This window comes from Neolamprologus multifasciatus, chromosome 19 (genome assembly GCF_963576455.1).
Source record: "Neolamprologus multifasciatus chromosome 19, fNeoMul1.2, whole genome shotgun sequence".
Taxonomy (NCBI): domain Eukaryota; kingdom Metazoa; phylum Chordata; class Actinopteri; order Cichliformes; family Cichlidae; genus Neolamprologus; species Neolamprologus multifasciatus.
The window spans coordinates 8,116,807-8,138,059 of NC_140457.1; the positions used below are offsets into that span (position 1 = coordinate 8,116,807).

Here is a 21,253-nt window from a genome sequence, read left to right on the forward strand (position 1 = left end):
CAAAATGTTCCCTTTTCTATTTAATTCATCTGATTAAGCCAACAGGTTCACGTTTGAACACCTAAATGCTCCGCATGTGATTGCATCTCCATCTAGTGGGCAAGGTGTGAACTGCTGACTGATTCCAGTAGTGAAGACTCCCGCAGGATGCTTCCCATTTTTTTCTTACTTTGCAGTAGTTAAAAAAACAAACAAACAAAACATAAAAAATGCAAAACAGTACTTTCAATATTTATTTCAGTTTGTTGCATATTCAGTTAAATATTACTTTTAGTTTAGTCGAGTTTGGACTATTCCAGCACATCATTTTCATGCACTGAGCTGAGGGTTCTGGTAATTTTTATGCACTAAATTAATTTTTTGGGTGAATTTTGCTGGTGAAAAAGCCAAATGCCTATGCACATTGCTACAGGATGTTATGAAAAACACCAAAACTATGCACCAAGCAAGAGTTCAGCACATCATCTGCAGCTATTAAGTATTATAATTTGCTTTCAACTAATTACTCTCAATATTTCTTGCTAAATAATGTAATTGCCAAGTCAACACACATAAAGACGTTGCTTATTTTATTTTCATCTATGTGCAACTTAAGCTTTATTTAAAACAAACAAATAAAATATATGCATGTAGGATGGGGAAAAAATAGGAATAATAAAATTCAAGTACCCTGAGATGTAAAGTATATCTGAGAATCCATCAAAGGTCTGGGAACTAGAAATACTAAGAAATACTAAGTCACAAACCATGGTCAGACTAAGAACTTTAAGTAATAGGGATTATTTTGAGTTTAGATCATTACTGTAGAGCTCTGAGGTTCTTCCAGACCTGATTTGGAGGGACCATGCCCTGAGCCTGACTTCCTTCAAGACTCTTTTCCTTCCTAAAGGAGAAAGCTTATTTATAAGTTAGATGACACTCATGTTAAATTAAAGTTTTGTGTGGTTCAGAGGATCAAGCATGGGAACTGTCACCTTAAGAGTTATTCCGTTTGGATCACTGAACACCAGCACCCATGAGGGCTGCTTTTGCTTATTTTGTTTGGGAACATAATCTGTCAGTATGCTCCAAGATCCGAGTTGTGTCCAAGTACACAATATTTTTAGTTTTTAGTTTTTCTTTTTTTAGTTAAATGTAAAATTTAGTAAAATGTTGTTGTTGTTGTTGTTGTTGTTTTTTTAATATAATAGCAGGGTGGCTGATTTAAGAAGTTCATAAAAGGTAATCCAACTTTGCTGTGTTAACTCACAGCACTTTTAAGCTAGGTTTCATATTTGTCTAAAATCGTCTTTTTATTTTTTATTTTATTTTCACTCCTAGTTTTAATTTGCTTTTAGTTCCCTGAAATAACCTGTCTCAGTGCTACCCTCCATTGGCGGTTTCTATGTAAAAAAAAATCTTTGGTTACCCTTGACTACACTACCCATAGTGCACCATGGTATGCGTCCGTTACTGTGATTGGTCCAGGTTGGTTAGAGACGTTGTTGAACTGCAGGTCGGAGAGAAAGAGCAAACAGAGGACCTCGGAGTTGTCAAATGGTTGAACTATGGCTGCTCCTGTTAGCATGTGCTGCCGTCTGTTTGACAGAAACGGCGCTTTGACACGTGTTAGGAAACTGTTTGCACGGCGCGTGAACAGAAGCATCGCGCGGAGTTGTTCCGGTGTTACGCACGAGGAAAATGAACTTGAACTCACACACTCGACTATAGCTGGTTCCAACTTCAAAACCAGGGCAGCACAGGTAAGTCAACCTCCAAAACAGTAACACAAGCCGGGCCTGCAGCTAAGATTGTCTTGTCTGTGTTGAGTCGCAGGCTGAGTGAAACCTTTAAGGAGTAAAGGTGAGAAGCTTATAACCTGAACAGGTTATAAACTGGGCCCAGGAAACACTAAACTAAGGAATAAATATTAAACCAAATGGTTATCCATTATGACAGCGTGGCTGTGATATAAAAGGGTGTCATGGGGTGTATTTTTGGCGTGATTGTGAGAACCAATCAGAGGGGGGAAACAACACCTCACCTTCCTTACGTTTGTCACTGCTTTGTAGTTTTACATACTTGATATCATGTGATAAGATAGATGTGATAGCCAGCGTGTTGCAAGTAGGAAAAGAATTGTTATAAACTAATAAAGTTGGTTGAGATTAAAAGTAATTTTTTCTATTTGGATTGAAGTTGTGCTTTAGATGATACAGATTTTGAATCTTTTGGAGATCTTTTGGACCGTTTGGAGGCCCAAAGTATAAACAGTTTAAGAGGGTGTTATTGAGATAGTCTACTTCTTTAAAATATTGTTTCTACCTCATACATACATACATACATACATACATACATACATACTCTATCCATGTGCTTGATAATCAGAGATTATTAACAGAGCAAGCATGCTCCTGAATGTCCAGTAGTCAAATAACAGAGTAGCATTCATTGTTCATCTTCTTGCTGTGTCTCTCTGGGTTGCAGGTGCATATTACATCAGTGACTATAAGAATTATGATAGGGCAATAATAGGGAAAAATTGACTAAAGTGTGCATAAGTGGCTTTTATATGAAGCTTTTTACCTTAAGAAACAATGAAAGGACTTGGGAAGGTCTAAAAAGATCAGTGCAGTTAAATGATCAGCCTGTTGATTAACAGAGTGTCTCCGAGCAACTGCTGAGTCACTGGTTTGCTTTTATACTGGTAACTTTTGACATAACCGCAGGTGCTCATGCGTGATGGGCAAAGGTCAGGAGCTGGGACACAGATTTGGCTTCAGCTGACATTATTGTGTCTCTGGCATGATGGGACTCAGAGGGGCTGTTGTGTTTGATTCAAAATAAGACTGCAGTGATGCCAGGGTATATAGTTTGATCGGTGTCTTTTCCCGGTTCTTTTCCTCCCCAGAAGAGGCTCAGGGACGACAGCATACACCCCTTTTCAGCGTTCTTGACTGACAACTTTGGCCGCAGGCACAACTACCTACGAATCTCCCTCACAGAGAAATGCAACTTCCGCTGTGAGTAAATGTTTATTTTCTGTGGATCTTATCAATAAACCATTGTTACATTCCCAGCCCACTAGTGGAGCAACATTATTAGACCAAGTTAACCATTGTAATTAGTAAACCTTTCACAGAAGTGCACTAAAATGCCCAAATTCTGCTGACCTACTGGAGAAAGAAAAGGTTTTTCTTTCCTGCACAGAAGAGTTTTTGGTTTGTCCCCTTGTTCCCTTTTATTTCGTTGTGTTACTTCAGTATTTATCGTAGTAAAAGAAGGAATTCTCGCTAAGGTAGGATAAAATACATCTTTCATCTTTCTCATTTCTAGGTCAGTACTGCATGCCAGAGGAGGGGGTGAAGCTCACACCACGGGGCCAGCTGCTATCCACCTCTGAGGTGCTGACCCTGGCTCGCCTCTTCGTCCAAGAGGGGGTGGACAAGATCCGCCTCACTGGAGGGGAGCCGCTCATCAGACCTGATGTGCTCCATATTATCAGTAAGAAACAAGGAGAAAATAGTTTGTGCAGGCTTTTTTTTTTTTTTTTTCAATAATAAAACAACTTGGAAGCTGTTTTGAGTCATTTCACACTTTTTTAACACTTTGGATCAGCTTGTAGCAAACATAAACTTGCTTTCTTCAGTTTACGGTATGACTAAAATGATGTAGTGACACTGTTTTCAGAGGAGCAAGTCAGCTTTGGCAACCAGGCGACCGATGATTCATGTGCTAACTCTGCTGACTTGACTGCAGCTGAAGTGAAGAGAAGCAATTTTGCAAGCATGGCTTCAGTTTAAGGGTTTCTGTGGAAGGGAAAATGATTTGTTACACCGCAGTTGTGTTTTTGGACTAATGATGTATTATTGCATCATTTGAATTTTACAGCCTGATTTTAAATTAAACTTTGTAAGTGAAGCCTCTGCAGCAAGAAAAAGCCTGTCGTGAATGAATTAGGGTGTGTGGCAGGACTAGTGGGTCAGGTCTTTTTGGAAAGAGGACCATTGATTGCCACTAGCTGTGTGTGGGGCTCATGAGACTTCATGCATAACTTGGATTTGGTTGCACTAGTTATTTCAGGAAGCAAGAGGATCACTTGAAATAACGGAATATAATTTATTGAAGTGCTGAGTTTGACTAATAAATGATTTGCCGACATTGGTAGGAAGAAATACACAACAGTATTGCTGATGGAGATTAGAGTTGGAGACTCTGATGAGGCACATTGAGCATCCAGAATAAAGATGGAGATGAGGAGGAGGCAGAGCACATGAATGAGAGTCTGAAACGACTGCACTGAGATTTAAAGCTCAAGGAACAGAGGCTGAATGGCTCACAGGAGGAGGGTGAAAAAGCTGCAGTGAAGCTGGTTGTGTTGTTTTTGTTGGCTCACAGAACCGCTGATGTGGCGTGTACAGTTATAAACAGGATCTACTGGTTACAAGTAATGGTAGTTGGCTAGGTTTACTGAATGGATTTAGTTGCATTGTGGTGCTGTGTGTGTTTGTGAGTTCATTCTGCATTATCTTTGCCTAATGTCAAAATGACCGGAGTAACTGTACTAGTTATGGATAATAAAGACTTTAATAACCCATAAATTTATTCAAAGAAGCCTTTTTTACTGACAGGCGTTCAAGCAAGGAAACATAATTTCACAGTGACATAATATGGTGCATAGTAACAGATAAAGATATCCACTTTACATGGCTAAAGATTTCGTTCTGTTATCATGCTATAATAATAATAATGGATTGCATTTATATAGCGCTTTTCGGGGCCCTCAAAGCGCTTTACAATTCCACTATTCATTCACTCACTGGTGGAGGCAGCTACAGTTGTAGCCACAGCTGCCCGGGGGCAGACTGACAGAAGTGAGGCTGCCATATCGCGCCATCGGCCCCTCTGGCCATCACCAGTAGGCGGTAGGTGAAGTGTCTTGCCCAAGGACACAACGACCGAGACTGAGACTGTCAACTCTTTGAGCCACGATCGCCCCGAATAATTGAGCCACGATTGCCCCGAATAATGATTGATTTATGTATGGATAAACCCATCTGTTTTATAATATTTCAACCTAAAGGTAAAAGTTCACTCATTGCATTCATCAGTTTTCACTCATTCTGTCTTGCTTTCCATTTCTACTCTACAGCTGAGCTCAGAAAGTTGGAGGGCCTCAAGACTATTGCCATGACAACCAATGGCATGAACTTGGCTCGGCTTTTGCCAAACCTTAAAGACGCCGGATTGGACCTGATCAACATCAGCCTGGATTCATTAGTTCCTGCCAAATTTGAGTTTATTGTCAGACGGAAAGGTATGGAAGCGTCGTCAGTGTATCAGTGTCAGCTGTCTGAGACATGATCAAAACACCAATAGCGTGCGTAGACTGAGGAGGGGAAAAAAGCAACATCACGAGGCTTTAGCTGATTGACGCTGTAGTTTAGGAGTGTATAACCACAAAAGTGTCAGATGGTCAGTGAGATATTTTCTAAATCCCTACGTCTTTAGAAAATATGAAGGAGATTGTGATCTGGTGATGGTGGAGGCCATTTGAGTATAATGAACTCATTGTGATGTTTAAGATGCCAGTTTTACATGATTTGAGCTTTGTGACGTGGTGTGTTATCCTGCTGGAAGCAGCGGTCAGAAGACTGGAGATATCACTGTCACTGTGGTGATAAAGTGATGGGTACTGAGCAACTGTACTCGGACAGGCTGTAGTGTTTAAATAATGCTCATTTGGTGCTAACTGGCCCAAAGTGTGCCCAGATAATTGGCTGATTGACTGACTTCAGATGAAATTAAACATATTTAATATTCTTCATTTGTGGCTAAAAGCTCTCACTGTCTTTATGTATGAAACTGTTCCTTTTTTTAGTGTTTCCCTAGTTCAGCTTTTTCTTCTAGTGTATGATAGGCATAAATCAGTGTAGTTTGGTTGTGGGTCCATCCCACAAGCTTAGGGAAGAAGGCTGTAAGCTGTAAACACTGCAGGTGACAGCAGGGCAGAGCTATGGGTGGTTGGCTCGTGAAAGGCAGACACAGATGGACTAACTGAGATTGGGACATGAAGAAGAGCGAAGAAAAGAAAACTGGCTTTACAGCACCTGCCTTCTTGTGTTTGTAATAGAAGTTACTGTTGAAATCTTGTTTCTTTTCTTTATTCAGGACAAATTGCAGCTATGCAAACTGTAAATAAAACATAAGCCTCATCCTACATAAAGATCCTGCTTTGATTTAATTGTTTTGAGCAAGTGAAAACAAATAATGACTCTGACCTTGACAGTCTGCTTTTCAAAAGCTTGAGCTGCTGTGGAGGGATTACATGTTTGTATATAAGTGGTTTGTGGTGAATTATGGACATTAAAGGGTGGAGGAGAACAGACAAGGCCGAGCTTTTCGTGTGGAAGCACCACTCATTTCAGAAACCACAAAGCTTAGTTCTGATCTTTGTTTTTGTTGTATGATTCAGTGCATTTTTATTTCTCAAAACCTGCCTCCAATCACACACCATTCTCAACTTTAGTCGTAGTTTAATAACATACAATTTAAAGAAACTTTACTATTATTATTTATTAGTAGCATTACTAATGCACCTAATGTAAAATGTTAATCTTAGTCACATTTAATTTTCTACTTGCCTTTTCCAGGGTTTCACAAAGTAATGGAGGGCATTGAAAAGGCCATTGAATTGGGCTACAGTCCTGTGAAGGTATTTGTTCATATTAAGTCTCTGTTATGGAAAATATCCCCACTACGATTCAATGTCTTCCTTTTTGTTACTGTTTAACATTTTTGCCGTTTATATAGAAGTATTAAAATGGGTAAGATTTAATTGCACAAGTGTTTCACAGTTGCAGAAATGTAGCAAATTAAAATGCAGAGTGCCCAAAAACTCGGAGATAATCAGCTAATATCAGTGAGAGAAAACAATAAAATCATGGTTAGGAAAGGTGAATTCCCTGTGATGACTTTCATATGGTGTTTTTGGATAATGTGTCAGAGTGAAAGCCTGGAACTGGAGAGTAACAAGGGGCCGAGGATGGATCCTTGGGGACCAGCATTTTTACTGATCTAAGATCAATCCTACGGTGGCCCTGAGAAGTCAAACGCACGGCAACCTAAGCCAACAGAAATGTTGCAAAAACACACAAAGCATAAGAAAGTAGAAGAAAACGCAACAGAAGTTAAAACAATACATAACGGAAGTAGCAAACTGCTGCAAAAAACTCACATAAACCATGCGATTAGTGCATAATGCATTGCATCTTTTTCTTCTTTAGAACACAGACAAATACTCAGCTTATTTTCAGTGCAGTCCCTCACATGGTTCGGTTTCTGCCACTTCTGCAGCTGTTCTGTCATGTTAATGTTTCCCCTAAATTACTTTCGCTGTGCTTTATTCAACTTGTCTTTATTTTTTTCTGCTTTCATAAATTTTCAAAAATGTGGTGAATTCATCCAGTCATTAACATCACTGGATGAATTGTCATGTATCTTTCATCAGTCTTATAAGGCTGTTATTATTGTGTTACATAATTAAATATTGGCCCACACATCTTCAGTAAGTCATTTTCTGTCGGTTGTTACATAACCAGCTTGTTAGGAAAATAATGGCTCAGTAATCAGAGGCCTATTGTTGTTCACTTCTCTCTGTAGATCAACTGCGTGGTCATGCGAGGCCTCAATGAGGAAGAGCTGCTTGATTTTGCAGCACTGACAGAGAAGAAGCCTCTGGAGGTGCGCTTTATAGAGTACATGCCCTTCGATGGTAAGTACTCACGTCCCCTGAAGAGTTTCAAATGCTCTTGCAAACGTTTTAAACATCCATTGTTTAAAGCCACACTGCCTGGTTCATCTCCTCTCTGCAGGCAACAAGTGGAACTTTAAGAAGATGGTGAGCTACCAGGAGATGCTGGACCGCATCAGGCAGAAGTGGCCCAACCTGGAGAAGCTTCAAGCTGGAGAGACAGACACAGCCAAGGTCAGTGTCTCCAACTGTACTAAATTACTTTGGAGATGAAACACTGACAAAGATGGTTGATTAATTATTATATTTATACTGAAAAATAAAAAGTCGCGTTTCTTGTGTTCCTCTGTGCATTTTCTCCGACACATCCGAGTCCCTCTGATCAAATAGACTTGCAGGATTTTTCTGTATTTCTGCTTAAAACATAATCAGATTATAACACAAGTCCTAAAAAGCAAAAATGAAGACAACCCAATTAAACACGTTAAACTAAAACATCACAGTGAACAAAGTTTCAGGTGTCGGAGTCCAATCAAGAACTTTTTGTCACTGGTTGTAACATTTGAAAGTCTATTTCACACTTTTTTCCCTGTTTTGAAACAGACATTTAAAGTGCCAGGCTTCAAAGGTCAGCTGGGCTTCATCACCTCCATGTCTGACCATTTCTGTGGCTCCTGCAATCGTTTACGCATCACTGCAGACGGCAACCTAAAGGTAAAGCCGATAAAGCTTTAAAGATGTGCATGAGGTCTGCTATTGTCCTATGGCACAAATGACAATGTATGCATGTGTGCACTTATAGATGGGCGGAGCTTGTGGGAGGCAGGTTGTGGAGCAAAAAGGGTGGTTTGTGATTTGTTAATAAGTGACAGAATCTTTTGCTGTTGCTTGAGTTTTTCATAATTTTGATGAGAATCATATTGTTTTTATACATTTTTCTTCACCTTCATGTATCAGTGTCCCTTTTTCTTCACCATTAAGGTCCTTTGATTCTCCTTCTGGTCTTTCCCTTTGTTTTTGAGACAAAACCTTTAACTAATTAGCATCAACATACACTGAAGGTGTAGAGGAGGCTGCATACACTTCACTCTGAAACACTGATTTCAGTGGTATGCGCCAAGCAACAGGTTACAAGCACAACTACAGAGCTGTTGCAGGCGCTACGGTCAAAGTTAAACAGAATGTAACTTTGACCACTGTGAACTATAACGACTGCCTGTCTACCCAATAGGAAGATGGCATCTCTTTCTACTGGTAAGGTCAGCTACAGGCTATCTCTGCCTTCAGCTGAATATGGCAGAAGGTGGTATCTTCTATTGGCCACAGTGAGCTGCAATAGAGGAAATGTTTATTATGATGCATTTGAATTCATTAAATTATACAACATTTGTTCGGGTTTGTATTGAGACAAATGTGATAGACTGAGTATTTCTTCACCTCTCACCTCTTTTATATCCCCACGTGTTACATACCACTACAGCATGTCATTGAATTTTGTCTAATCTCTCCCTTAGTCTGTTTTGTCCTGCTTTATTTCTACTCTCTTACTGCTTTATCTTCTCTTTCTTCTTCTCTCTTTCCCCTTACCCCAGAACCCGTCACAGCTGCAGATGGCTGCCTCTCCCTGTTTAAAAGGAAGTTTTACCTTCCCGTCATCTCAAAAGTGCTTGTTCATAACAGATCACTTGATTGTTGGGATTTTCTCTAAGAATCCTGTCGAGTCTTTACCTTACAGAATAAAGCACACTATTGCTGCTGGTAGCTTAATATAAATAAACCTGGATTGAATAGAATTTTAGTGGGTTATGGTTGGGGCCCTGAGCCTTAAGAGTGAGAATGCCTTTTTATATTTATGCAAATCCAAGCGTGCTAGGACTTGTGGATGATTGGTTACTCGGAGACCTGTGCCAGCCCTCTTCTATGCAGATTGAAGTGTGCTAGTCCACGCAGATGATTGGCTGCGTAGGGATCCCATGACACTCCAAGAGGAAATGACTGGCTGATTGTGTGCACTGCGGGTATAAAAGGCTGAAGAACCTTTACACTATGGACACTGCTGCTCAGAAGTTAACATACATTGTCCCCCTTGTCTGCTTGTCTTTTCAGCTTTGTTTGCTAAACCTGGTATACAGCTGAACTAGGGCTGGGCGATATGACCTAAAATTCATATCTCGATATTTTTTAGCTGGGTGGCGATATAAGATATATATCTCAATATTGTTTTAAAGCCGCAAGTTAAGAACAAAAAGAGAGTTCTTAGTCACACTGTGTCCCAGATGTCACACAGGCATTTTTATTTACATACAGCATAATTTACATGAAGAAATTACTCAAAAATAAATTATCAGCATGTATCATGTTCCATAAATAAAAGATGCTCCATAAATAAAAGAAAACAATGTTGTTTTTGTGCATAACAAAAAGCTCATAATTGTGCAGTCAAAATGTAAACTAACAGATGCTGAGCATAATAACAAAGACAGATTTCCCAGCTGCTCTGTTCCCGACTTCTACTGCGTGACTAACAGCCTTGAGTTTGAAATCCTCTTTATGGCCCTTATACACATACAATACGGTAATATTACGTTGAAGCGCAGTACGTATCACTCCGCGAGGCTCCAGACTACGGTAGCCGTAATGCTCCGACAATCCATCATGCGCTGCAGCTCCGTAGCTTACCAAAGTCGTACTAAAACATTTTTTGACAGATTGCTGAGCGCCTTGTACCACCTAAAATCGGTTCGCGGTCAGTAAGCACAACCAGAATTCATACATAAGGCGCGCTGTCAACTTTTGAGAAAATGAAAGGATTTTAGGCCGTGCAGCCCCTGTGGGCTGCATGTCGTTAGCGTGGTTAGCTCGTTAGCGCGGTTAGCTCGCTAACACGTTGACGCCGTCCAGCCCCACAACTCGCTAACGGAGATTTGCCGTGTCCATCTTGTCGCTGCCTGCAGGTGAAGCTATGGGGGAGGAGGGGGAGTTGTGTTCAGTGAAGGAGAGGCGAGGCCGAGTAACGTTGCGCAGAGACAAAAGTGGATGAAAGAGAGGCAAACTTGTGGCTCCACAAGTATAATTATAACGTAACATGGACTATATCGATATAAAGGATATTGTCACATCTTATATCTCGTATGAAAATATATCGATATTTTTTAAAAACTCGATATATCGCCCAGCCCTAAGCTGAACTTAGTTTTATTATAGTTTTGTGACGCTAGCTTGCCTTGGTTAACCCTTAGCTTTTACTCTTGTCTTTTTTTTTCTTTATGTATTAATTGGTTGCGCAATGGTCTGTCGAACAGCCCTGTCCCTTTTCTGTGTAAAGTTTGCAATAAAACCTTTCATTTTACTCAGTTTTCGTGTGGGGGCTTGTGTATGTTACTCCCCTCCCGTTGTAGCTGTTATTCTCCCACTATCTCTACAGATCTATTAAATTCTTAAGCAATTTTTGATATTAAAGTGAACTTTTTACACAGACTCCAGGGAGCCATTTAGTTAATATCTGTTTAATGTCTATTCTTGGATTTGGACTGCATTGCATTTGTGAAAACCGCTTTTCACTCTTTCCCGTCCGTCTCCTCTCTCAGGTGTGTTTGTTTGGTAACTCAGAGGTCTCCCTCAGAGATGTCTTACGCTCTGGCACGTCCGATGAAGAGCTGCTGCAAATTATTGGTGCCGCTGTGGGCCGGAAGAAGAAACAGCATGCAGGTAGAAATCAATACATCATACAATTTTAGGATTATGCGCACAGATTGTTGTAATATTTGTAATTTATTCCTCTTTCCCTCCTCAGGCATGTTCAGTATTTCTCAGATGAAGAACAGGCCTATGATCCTCATTGGTGGGTGACACAGCTGTACGTACAAAGACCTCATTTGTGTTTCTTTAATGTTTTGCATTAGGATTGGAGCAAATCCACATCCATGCACTTTCCTTCTTAAAGATCAGGGAATGTTGAATCAAAAAGTTCAACTATGGCTGAACGTCACACTAGCTGCAACCACTTCTAAAACACTAGTAGGCAGCCCAGCAAAGTAGTTATGTCAGTATTCTTGACTCATTTATTTTTATTTTTTCCAAATGTTTTCCAGCAGGTGCCACATCTCAGACGTTCCTCCCAAAGCTACAAGACAGCAAGAGGGCTTTCCCCATTAGTTCCCAGCTTAAAAATGACACGTTCCTCTCTCCAGCAACAACTCATCATTTAGGCAGCAGGGAAGTCTTGAATAGAGAGGATTGTTTGTGCCTTTCAGACTCCACTAACTTAACACAGGAAGCCAGTGTTTGCTGCTCTGGAACCGTAATGAGTGGGGGTACCCATGTTAAGATGCATATCAACACAGAAAAACCTAATCACAATGAAGTAGCATCCCTTCCCTCTGCAGAGATTGATAATGATCACATTAGTTGTCACACTAAGACTGAATGTTTCAGAACGCGCACAAATGTCACAAGCTATGTTAATGAAGTCTGTCTCAGGAACGCACAAGCCCTGAGTCCTAATGTTCTGACGAGCCACGTGCCCAGGACCCCAGGAGCAGCTGTTTTTTGCACACTGCTGATAGATGCCAAAATAAATCAGAGAAACCACCCTGTTAGATTCTGCCACAGTCAAAATTCCAACAAGGTTGCCAGTTGTAAACAGTCTGAGAGCAACCAGACAACAGATCTCAAAGCTCAGCTGACACATACAGACGCCCAGGGCCGAGCCACCATGGTGGATGTTGGGGGGAAACTTCCCACATGTCGAACAGCCATAGCCTGCGCCACCGTTAGCTTAGGCCCCACCGCCTTCCGCCTGCTTCGAGATAACCAGCTGGCCAAGGGCGACGCCTTGACTGTGGCGCAGTTGGCTGGCATCATGGCTTCGAAGCAGACCTCCACCCTCATCCCCCTCTGCCACCCTTTACCCTTAGACCACACCTCTGTCACATTTCACCTCGATGAGCTTCTTAATGCCGTCGTCATCACAGCGACATGTCGCACCATGGGCAGGACGGGAGTGGAGATGGAGGCTCTGACCGCTGCTTCTGTAACAGCGCTCACCGTCTACGATATGTGCAAGGCGGTGAGCCATGACATCATCATCACGGATATAAAACTGATTAGCAAGACAGGCGGGAAAAAGGACTTTCATCGTCATTCAAAACAGGAAGAATGAGATCAAAGACTGCACTATGGTTTTCCACAAATTAAACTTTGTGCCATCAATGAAAAACACATCCCGTTGGGCAGTTATCTCTCCTAGTCTGAATCATTTTGTCTAATATGTAATTTACTGAAGTTTTATCAATATTTTCAGTGTCATAATTCCTGCTTTTCCCTCCAGAGGGTGCACAAGTATTACATTTATAGTCCTCCCTGGAGGTTTTTGAGGTGAAGAAGAAACTGATTGCAGATGGCACTGATGATGTGCTTTTAAATTTGAAAGAATTAAATTTATGAAACTTAAAAACTGAACATTTCAGTGCATATTCCAGTCAGTCCCATACTCGCTTGCTCTTTTTCTTAACTTGCATTTTATTGCAGTGACTAACACGACCACTATGATTGTTTTAACCTTGCACTTTTTTCTCTTTTTTTTTTAGATAATTAGGATATGAAATTTTAGTTTTGATGTTTTTCTACCTACCTCTGTAGTACACTACAAACTAGATTTGTACTACATGAAAGTAGAGGATGGTAGTAAAATAAACGTATCAAATGACTGATAACACAAATAACCCGTTACACAGTACGTTAACCCATTATTGCTCAATATGTTGTTAAAGTCTGTGTTCCTATAACTTCCCTCCACTTGTGTGCTGTCTGTACCAGCCGTTTTCTTTTGTTTTTGAAGATTATTATGATTTTCATTGGTTGCATTAACTGTGCATTCACTTCACATCATCACACATCTCTTTTTTTAAAAATGAAGTATGGCATGTTTTGTGTTCATTTCCCCCTCAGAGAATGGCAGTATTCTCCGGTTATATCATAACGTTCGTGCACTGGATATAACAGTGACTAATGTGTGACTTCACAGGGTGGTTCCACTCTGGTTACAACACACAGCTCGTTCCATTATGTTTTTCAGGTTATTAAAGAAACACTAAAAGGGATGGTCCTGGTATTTTTGGCCTTGAAGTCTTATGTTTCACAGCTTGTAAAATGAATGCCTTACTACTTATTATAGCAGGTTTAGAAGGACAAACTGAAATGAAGGAGTCTTGGTTTTCTGACTGCATAGATATCAAAGCTCATCTTGTACATGGCTTGGTACCCAATCTGTAGCTAGTCTCTAGCTCATTCCCTTCTTCCCAATGTTGGAACGCTGCAGCTACAATTAACTGTTTTGCCGTCAATGTGGATGAAAATTCCATCATCCTATTCATGTAGCAGCTCACTATTTTCGTCTCTTGCCCCCCCGAGTCTCTGGTTCCTCAACACCTGACGTGGACCTTGTTAGAGTTCTCTCTCTGCGTTAGGCTTGGTTAGCGAGGACATTTACTGGATACAAACACCGCAGGTGAGAATCAAACCTGCAACTCCTATTTCAAAGGCATGGAGTCTTACCGCTACACTATCCAGCTGCTTTTATTTCTGCTTTTATTTCTGTTTATTCATATATACATATATACATTGTAACAGGGAGAGTGTATGAAATAAGATCTGCCTAAATAAAATGGCATATGTTACATTAAAAATAGAAAAGATGTGTGATAAAGGTACACCTAGCCTGCCTCCAAACAGCTGAGAAAGAGGGAAGGCAAAATTGACACAACACACAGACTAGCGAGTGTAGTAGTGTAGAGTAGTGGTTAGACTACACGTCTTTGGAGCAGAGGATCGCAAGTTTGATTCCCACCCGGAGTGTCTGTGTCCAGTAAGGGTCCTTAGGCTAGAGTAGACTAGAACTCCCCCCTGCTAAGCGAGGGTCCGCGTCAGGTGTTGAGGAACCAGGGGACCCTGACAAGAAGGGAGGTACAAATTAAATGCTAGGTCAGGGGCAGTTATCATCACCCCCACCCCCATATTAGGTCTGCTAGATGTTGATGTTAATGCAGCACTGTGTACAATATCTATTGAGACTAACTAGATCACTACAATAGGGCAGCAGTAATCAGTGAGATGCTTGGCTAGAGGCTAAGATCAAGGTAGCACGGAGCGAGGTTGCAGAAGTACAGGAACCATACCTGAGATATGCCAAGCAACAACTACACCAGAGAGATCAAATCCACTGGACTCTGAGACCATGACAACTACACCAGAATAAACCAGCTGTTCTCCACAGAAAGTGTCAGTACCACCAAGGCTGGAGATGGAATCCTAACCCTAAAAAAAAGACTTTTTTTTTTTTTTGCCCTGGACCACCGAACCAAGACCATCAGTGGTCTGGCCTTCTTTTCCCAGGGCACACTATCATCATAGTGTTCCATCTCCAGCCTTGGAGAACAGCTTAGCCTCTAGCCCTTGTAGCCAAGCATCTCACTGATTACTGCTGCCCTATTGTAGTGATCTAGTTAGTCTCAATAGATACTGTACACAGTGCTGTATCTAGCAGACCTAATACGGGGGTGGGGGTGATGATAACTCCCCCTGACCTGGCATCCTGGCTCCCCCTTGCTGTAGCATTTAATTTTACCTTCCTTCTTGTCAGGGTGACCTGGTTCCTCAACACCTGACCAGGACCCTGTTGATCACTTAGCAGGGGGGAGTTCTAGTCTACTCTAGCCTAAGGACCCTTACTGGATACAGACACACCGGGTGGGAATCAAACTTGCGATCCTCTGCTCCAAAGACGTGTAGTCTAACCACTACTCTACACTACTACACTCTCTAGTCTGTGTGTTGTGTCAATTTTGCCTTCCCTCTTTCTCAGCTGTTTGGAGGCAGGCTAGGTGTACCTTTATCACACATCTTTTCTATTTTTAATGTAACATATGCCATTTTATTTAGGCAGGTCTTATTTCATACACTCTCCCTGTTACAATATATATATATATATATATATATATATATATGTATATATGAATAAACAGAAATAAACACAGAAATTAAAGCAGCTGGATAGTGTAGTGATAAGACTACATGCCTTTGAAATAGGAGTTGCAGGTTTGATTCTCACCTGCGGTGTTTGTATCCAGTATAGGTCATCGCTAACCAAGCTTAACGCAGAGAGAAAACTCTAACAAGGTCCACGTCAGGTGTTGAGGAACCAGAGACGAAAATAGCGAGCTGCTACATGAATAGGATGATGGAATTTTCATCCATAAGTGTGTGCATGCAATAAGGACTCCAGATGACTTTATATTTCTGTAAGTCTTGGTAACACATGCCCTTTCTTTAACATTAAATAACTCATCAAAAACAACCATATCAGAATCATTAATATAAGAGCAAACCTCACACTTTGCCCCCCAAAATTTGTACCTGTCATCTGTTTCAGTGAGAGGTGATCATCAGTCTTTCTGAAATGTAATTCACCATGCTGTCATTTTATACAACACGTTCTGCTCTGCTCTGAAATAATTCGAGAAATGGGTTGAATATTGGTTCAAACACGCAGTTTATGCAGAATGTTTTTACAATTTAAATCCAGCACCAGTAACCAAAGCTGAAACTACGAACGAAGATCAATCAGGGTAAAAACCAAACATTCATCAGCATCAGCGGTTAAACATGGACCATTTGTTACCTTGAATAATTTCACTTTTTCATAATGAGAGGCACAAACTGGGGTTTGCAGAGTGCTTTGGAAAATGTTTTGGTTGTAGTTTAGTTGCAGTCCAACAGCCTCTCGTAACCTGGCTCCAGTTAAGGAAGATTTAGGCAGGCTGTGACCTGTGCATAAATAAAGTAACATACAAATAACCATTTCCTGGATGGAGCCACTTTATTTCTTCATCACTGGAGCCAAATACTTTCCTCAGGATGATGTAGATGCACAGAGAGTATTCATAAAGCTCACAATTTAAGATTTAAATCATCCATCTTCTTAAGACACTTGGCCACTTCATTCCTACATCCCATCAGGAAATTAAGCTCATTGGAACAAGTTAATTTGAAAACCACTGACATTTTTCAGAAATTTGATTTGAATGGCTGCCACTAAACTCAAAATGAATACAAGCATCTCCTCATCCTCTTCATGATCCAAACGCTTGACATAACCAATGAGAGTGAAGGAAAGAAAAAACAATCTGTTGAAGGGACAAAAGTTTATTGTAACCCTACAAAAGACACAGGGTGAGAGAAAAAAAACAAAAAAACCCGAAACAAAATAAATGAAAAACAAACCAAAAGAAAAGCTTCTCGTTCTCATACAAGTGTCAGAACTATCCATCATACACGGACCACAGTTTAATGATTCTGATTTTTAATATAACATTTGTCGTAATGCGTTGTGTACATACAAAATATAGCAAACTAAATAAGGCAAATAAATAGAGGTACAATTTACAGGAAAATGGAACATTCCTCATGTTTTCATCTTTTTTTAAATCTTAACTCAAACATCAACAAACGTGTACAAAATGCTTTTTTTTTTTTTATTTCTCCAACTGTATATCTTTCAGGTGGAGGATACGTTTTTCTTTTTCTTCCAAACATGAAAATACTGACTCCTCACAATTATACAAGCTCGAAGAACGGGTGCAACTTTTCTCAGGCAGTACAGGCTGTGGTTTAACAGGTGTGTTTCAGTTTGCAAGCAGTTTTCTACGAAAGGAGAAACAATTCACACTTTGTGCACCCATCTTTAGGCATGCAGCTCAACGCCATGTAATGACAGACATGTGGTATTGACATAAAATACCCCACCCACAACCGCCCCCCCAATCCCTCTTTTTAAATGTTTTTCCTCCAGACTCACCAAACCAGGAGACAGGACCTGCTCTGTACCACAGTCGCCTCTTAGTTTCCCCACAAATCCCATCTCTGCCATTCAACAGACTCTTAAAGTGTTCCAAGCGGCCCAGCCGGAGTACTCAGCTTCACTTTCCTCCCTTTCCTATAAACACCATCTTTAATTTCTTCTTCTTTTAAATTTTTTTATTTTTATTTTGCACCACACTTTTGTTGCACCCTTCTAGTTTCTTGAGGGACCTCAGCCCTCGCTGCAAATGGAAATGTCCCATCATCAAAGTGCATTGAAACAAGCTACTTATTTCCATCTTTACACTCAAAACAAAACAAAAAAAATTCATCAGCCAGTCAATGGCCAAATAGACATCCAACCATGTAGCAACACAAAAGTTTTAATACTGACAATACCCCTCAGGAAATAGTCTGCATTACAACACGGGTTAAAGTTCTGAATGAAGGGTTTAAAGAATCTGATGAAGTATAACTCAAAAAGGATCAGAGGCTAGAAAACAAAAGGACTAAAATATACACAAAATGCTGGTTTATTGAGAGAAAATCTTCCTCTTTTTAAATTTTAAAAGTGTCTGAAAGTTTTAAGTGATTTTGGTTCACTGGTTAATCTCTGGGATACAATTTCTGTCTCACGTTATGTTTTTTTAACCTCACGGCAGCTTCTCTCTGCTTCAGAGGGGTAATGAAGAAAATGAACTAAAAGTGTGGAAGAACTCATATAAAAGGAAGTGAGTGAGTTTAGCTGTGCACAGATAACACATAACCCCAAACCTTTCTGAGGAGACATTTAAGTGCACCTGCTGAAGTTATTTGGGAGATACTGGGTAGAGCTGTTTTTGACAGGTTGTGAGGTCAGTGAAGTGCACTATAATCGGCCACAAGATGGCGCCATATCCCTACCAAATTCTGTAAGTTTGCTTTGGAAGCCACAAATATAAACGTGAAAACAGGATGAGAGGCACTTAAAACTGAACGTTTACACCACGAAGAACAGAAAAACTCCAGAAAGGACAAACTGGGGAAGTCGCTGTTAGAAATACAAACATGGTGGGTCGAGACCTCTCTTCTGACTCTGAATGAATGTGATGGTTAACAAGTAAATGTATGCTTGATGTTGACTTTACACCCCACGATTAGAGCCGTCTCTGTGTGAACACATTCTGCAGCGAAGCTGAAGCCAAAACCAAACCAATGCAGTGCCCAAAACTGCAATTCTTTTTATGGCCACTGGAGGCTAGCTCCAAAAGTGAGTCAATCTCCATAAGACTCCCATGTTAAAATGACCAGCTTAAAGCAAAAATAAACATAATTTTGGTCTTTTTAGCCACTTTCCTACTTTATAACAATTTTGTTTGTGTAACTCCCCCATTTAAACATTATTAAAGTTAAACATATAATTACTATCAGGTCTGTGGCCTCTTTTACTGACAGATATCTGGCAGGCTTCGTCTCCAGAAACTGGAGACATTGATTGGTGTCTGGTTAAATGCATTCAGACTATCTGTGCTCCAGTTTTCACAACTAGTTAAATTCTAGTACTTCCTCTGAATGTTACTTAGCAGACACAGATAACTGCTAATTAAAGCAAATGTTAGCTAAAAAAATTAGCACTCCACCTTCTCATCCAAATATGGTCACTTCTGGTCCAAAAAGTAAAAAACAAAACAAAAAAAACCCTAAAAGAACAAAACAAAATGAAAAACAAAAAACAAGCAAAAGAACAAGATGTCTTTATAATGGGACTTCAAAAACCAATGAGTGACATCATAGATGCTACATCCATCTTTTAATACAGTCTATGTGCACTGCTATATATATTTTTGTTTTCAAAAAGAATCAGATGTTAATACTGATTACACTACAGCCTCACTCCTACTGCTCTGAATACTTCAAATACCTTATAAAAAGGAGGTTGGCTTCCCTTTGTGGGCTTGATTTGACTGACTTGATTGACAAGCTGGAGAAAAAGATGAAAGTACAAATTCTTTTCTATGATGTGCTCTGATGTTTTTTTCCTGTGTGTGTCCCACCTACCCTCTTTAAGTGTTTTGTTGTACCCTGACATGACAATGAGAGACTCATCACATGGTGCGGTGTGACTCTACCACGGAAAAAGCTGAAAATTAAAAAAGAAAGCAGAGAGAGATACTGAATAGAATGAGAATTTAACCTTACTGCAGTAAAGAAACTGCAGCTTGTGCCTTTAAATTAATTTCATGGCATTCCTTCATTATGTTAGTTACAGATAATCTGACAACATACAGGACGCTGTCATTGGCTTGTGGACTTCTGAGTGTAAAGTTTACAAAAAAAGCTGCAGTGCAAACAAGACGTACAGATGTGAAAAGTGTGAGCGATTACCTCTTTTTTTTTCTTTTTTTTTTTACATAAAGCGCAAAATGTATAGAAATTCACTTCAACGCCAACTTGCAACACCAACAAATAATGCATTGCGTGTACAAAAATCCCAAAACATAAAAAAAGACCTCTTTGCAATTAGCTTGTCTGCATCTAAATATAAATATATATCAATGCCTAATTGCAGTATGTTTTGTATTAATACATTTACATTAGTTTTCTCTTTCCTTTGGCACTGTTAATGCCAGAACGATGTTGGTCAGAGTGAAGGGGAGGCCTGACCCATGTGGCACAGTCATGTTTTAAATCAGGTGGATCAGGCTGAGAAGTTTCCTTGAGAAGAGCTGAGCACATCGGGATAGACACGTCCTTCCCGGAGAATGTTGGTATGAATCTGGATCCTTCTTCACTCCTTCAGAAGCCTACAAATCATTCTGGGACGTGTCGAGTCCTTGACTTTCTGTGGTTGAGAAGTCTCTTTTCTGGGGAACACCTGATGGTCGAGGTTATTGTTTAGTTCCCTTCAGCTTCTTTTTTCCCCAAATCTGCCTGGAGACGCTTCATAGTCCTTTTACCAATCCTTTGTCTTTGCCTCGTGACTATATACAATGTGACTGTCTGATCCCAATGTCCTGTGTGCTTTAAAGCCCAGTAGTTAAATGACAGGGCTTTTGCAGCACCGGAGAGCTTGCAGAGGATGTGTGAATGGGGGAGAAAAGTGAAAAAGACTGGGGTGATAGACAGTGAGAGCCTTGAGCACAGTGTTAAAGGATATGGTCAAATGACATGGGCTAATGTGTCACAGTGGTGTGTCCACTTGTCCATCCTGGTAACATCCAGAACAGACGGAGTGGAAATAGCTTTACAAGACCAATCAGAGGAGAGCGCTGCATCCTTCAACACGGCTCGGCCGTTCTTGCAAGTCCAATCCAGCCGTTATTTACATCCTCTCCAATGTCAGCGGTCACTGTCCCACAACCTGGACTAAAGGTGTTAAAAGCTCAACGCAATGGCAGATTTAAGGTGGGTTTTTTTTCTTCCTGTTCCCTGACCTAGTAGTTAACCTTGGTGACGGTTCTTTCCCGGCCGCCACCCTCCGCCAGCTGATTGACAGAGCGTTTGCGATTTCGCTTGAACTTGTTCAGGTCTTTGTCAAAGACCTCGCCGGAGCGCAAAGCTGAAACCAGGTCGTCAAACTCCCCGCCGACTTCTTCCGTGGTGCCGCTCTTTTTGGCCCGTCGTTCCCGCTCCCGTTGATCCTTAAGCTGGTTAGGAATAGAATACAGAGTTATTGGGAAAAAAATA

At 40.5% G+C, this 21,253-nt stretch overlaps 2 protein-coding genes across 13 annotated transcripts in view; one reads left to right on the top strand and one right to left on the bottom strand.

Annotated features, from left to right (window-relative positions):
* The first annotated feature begins 1,327 nt into the window (after nt 1-1,327).
* On the top strand, nt 1,328-19,994 carry mocs1 (molybdenum cofactor synthesis 1). Of its 4 annotated transcripts, none has more exons than XM_085142561.1 (11): nt 1,328-1,742; nt 2,891-3,002; nt 3,316-3,483; nt 5,132-5,296; nt 6,633-6,694; nt 7,642-7,753; nt 7,854-7,966; nt 8,336-8,446; nt 11,320-11,440; nt 11,526-11,573; nt 11,824-19,994. In XM_085142561.1, the coding sequence occupies exons 1-11, from the start codon at nt 1,548-1,550 to the stop codon at nt 12,891-12,893; spliced, it is 2,277 nt and encodes a 758-aa protein (XP_084998687.1). In that variant the 5' UTR covers nt 1,328-1,547; the 3' UTR covers nt 12,894-19,994. The 4 variants fall into 4 exon arrangements, with proteins under 4 accessions (XP_084998687.1, XP_084998688.1, XP_084998691.1 ...); XM_085142562.1 differs by having other exon boundaries at nt 11,827-19,994; XM_085142565.1 differs by having other exon boundaries at nt 1,337-1,742; nt 11,526-11,588; nt 11,827-11,964.
* The window catches only part of daam2 (dishevelled associated activator of morphogenesis 2), a 115,427-nt gene continuing 111,247 nt past the window's right edge, over nt 17,074-21,253 (bottom strand). For all 9 annotated transcript variants that reach the window (XM_085142555.1, XM_085142560.1, XM_085142557.1 and 6 more), the window contains one exon: nt 17,074-21,213. In XM_085142555.1, the coding sequence (XP_084998681.1) occupies nt 21,001-21,213 (213 nt within the window). In that variant the 3' untranslated portion in view covers nt 17,074-21,000. The remainder of the gene's footprint in view (nt 21,214-21,253) is intronic.

What these genes read in the sequence shown, in the direction of transcription:
- mocs1 (XM_085142561.1), top strand. Translation starts at nt 1,548, where the DNA reads ATGGCTGCTCCTGTTAGCATGTGCTGCCGTCTGTTTGACAGAAACGGC. An exon ending in TGATGTGCTCCATATTATCA is followed by an intron (nt 3,484 to 5,131) that starts GTAAGAAACAAG and finishes TCTACTCTACAG; the next exon opens with CTGAGCTCAGAAAGTTGGAG. An exon ending in AGAGTACATGCCCTTCGATG is followed by an intron (nt 7,754 to 7,853) that starts GTAAGTACTCAC and finishes TCCTCTCTGCAG; the next exon opens with GCAACAAGTGGAACTTTAAG.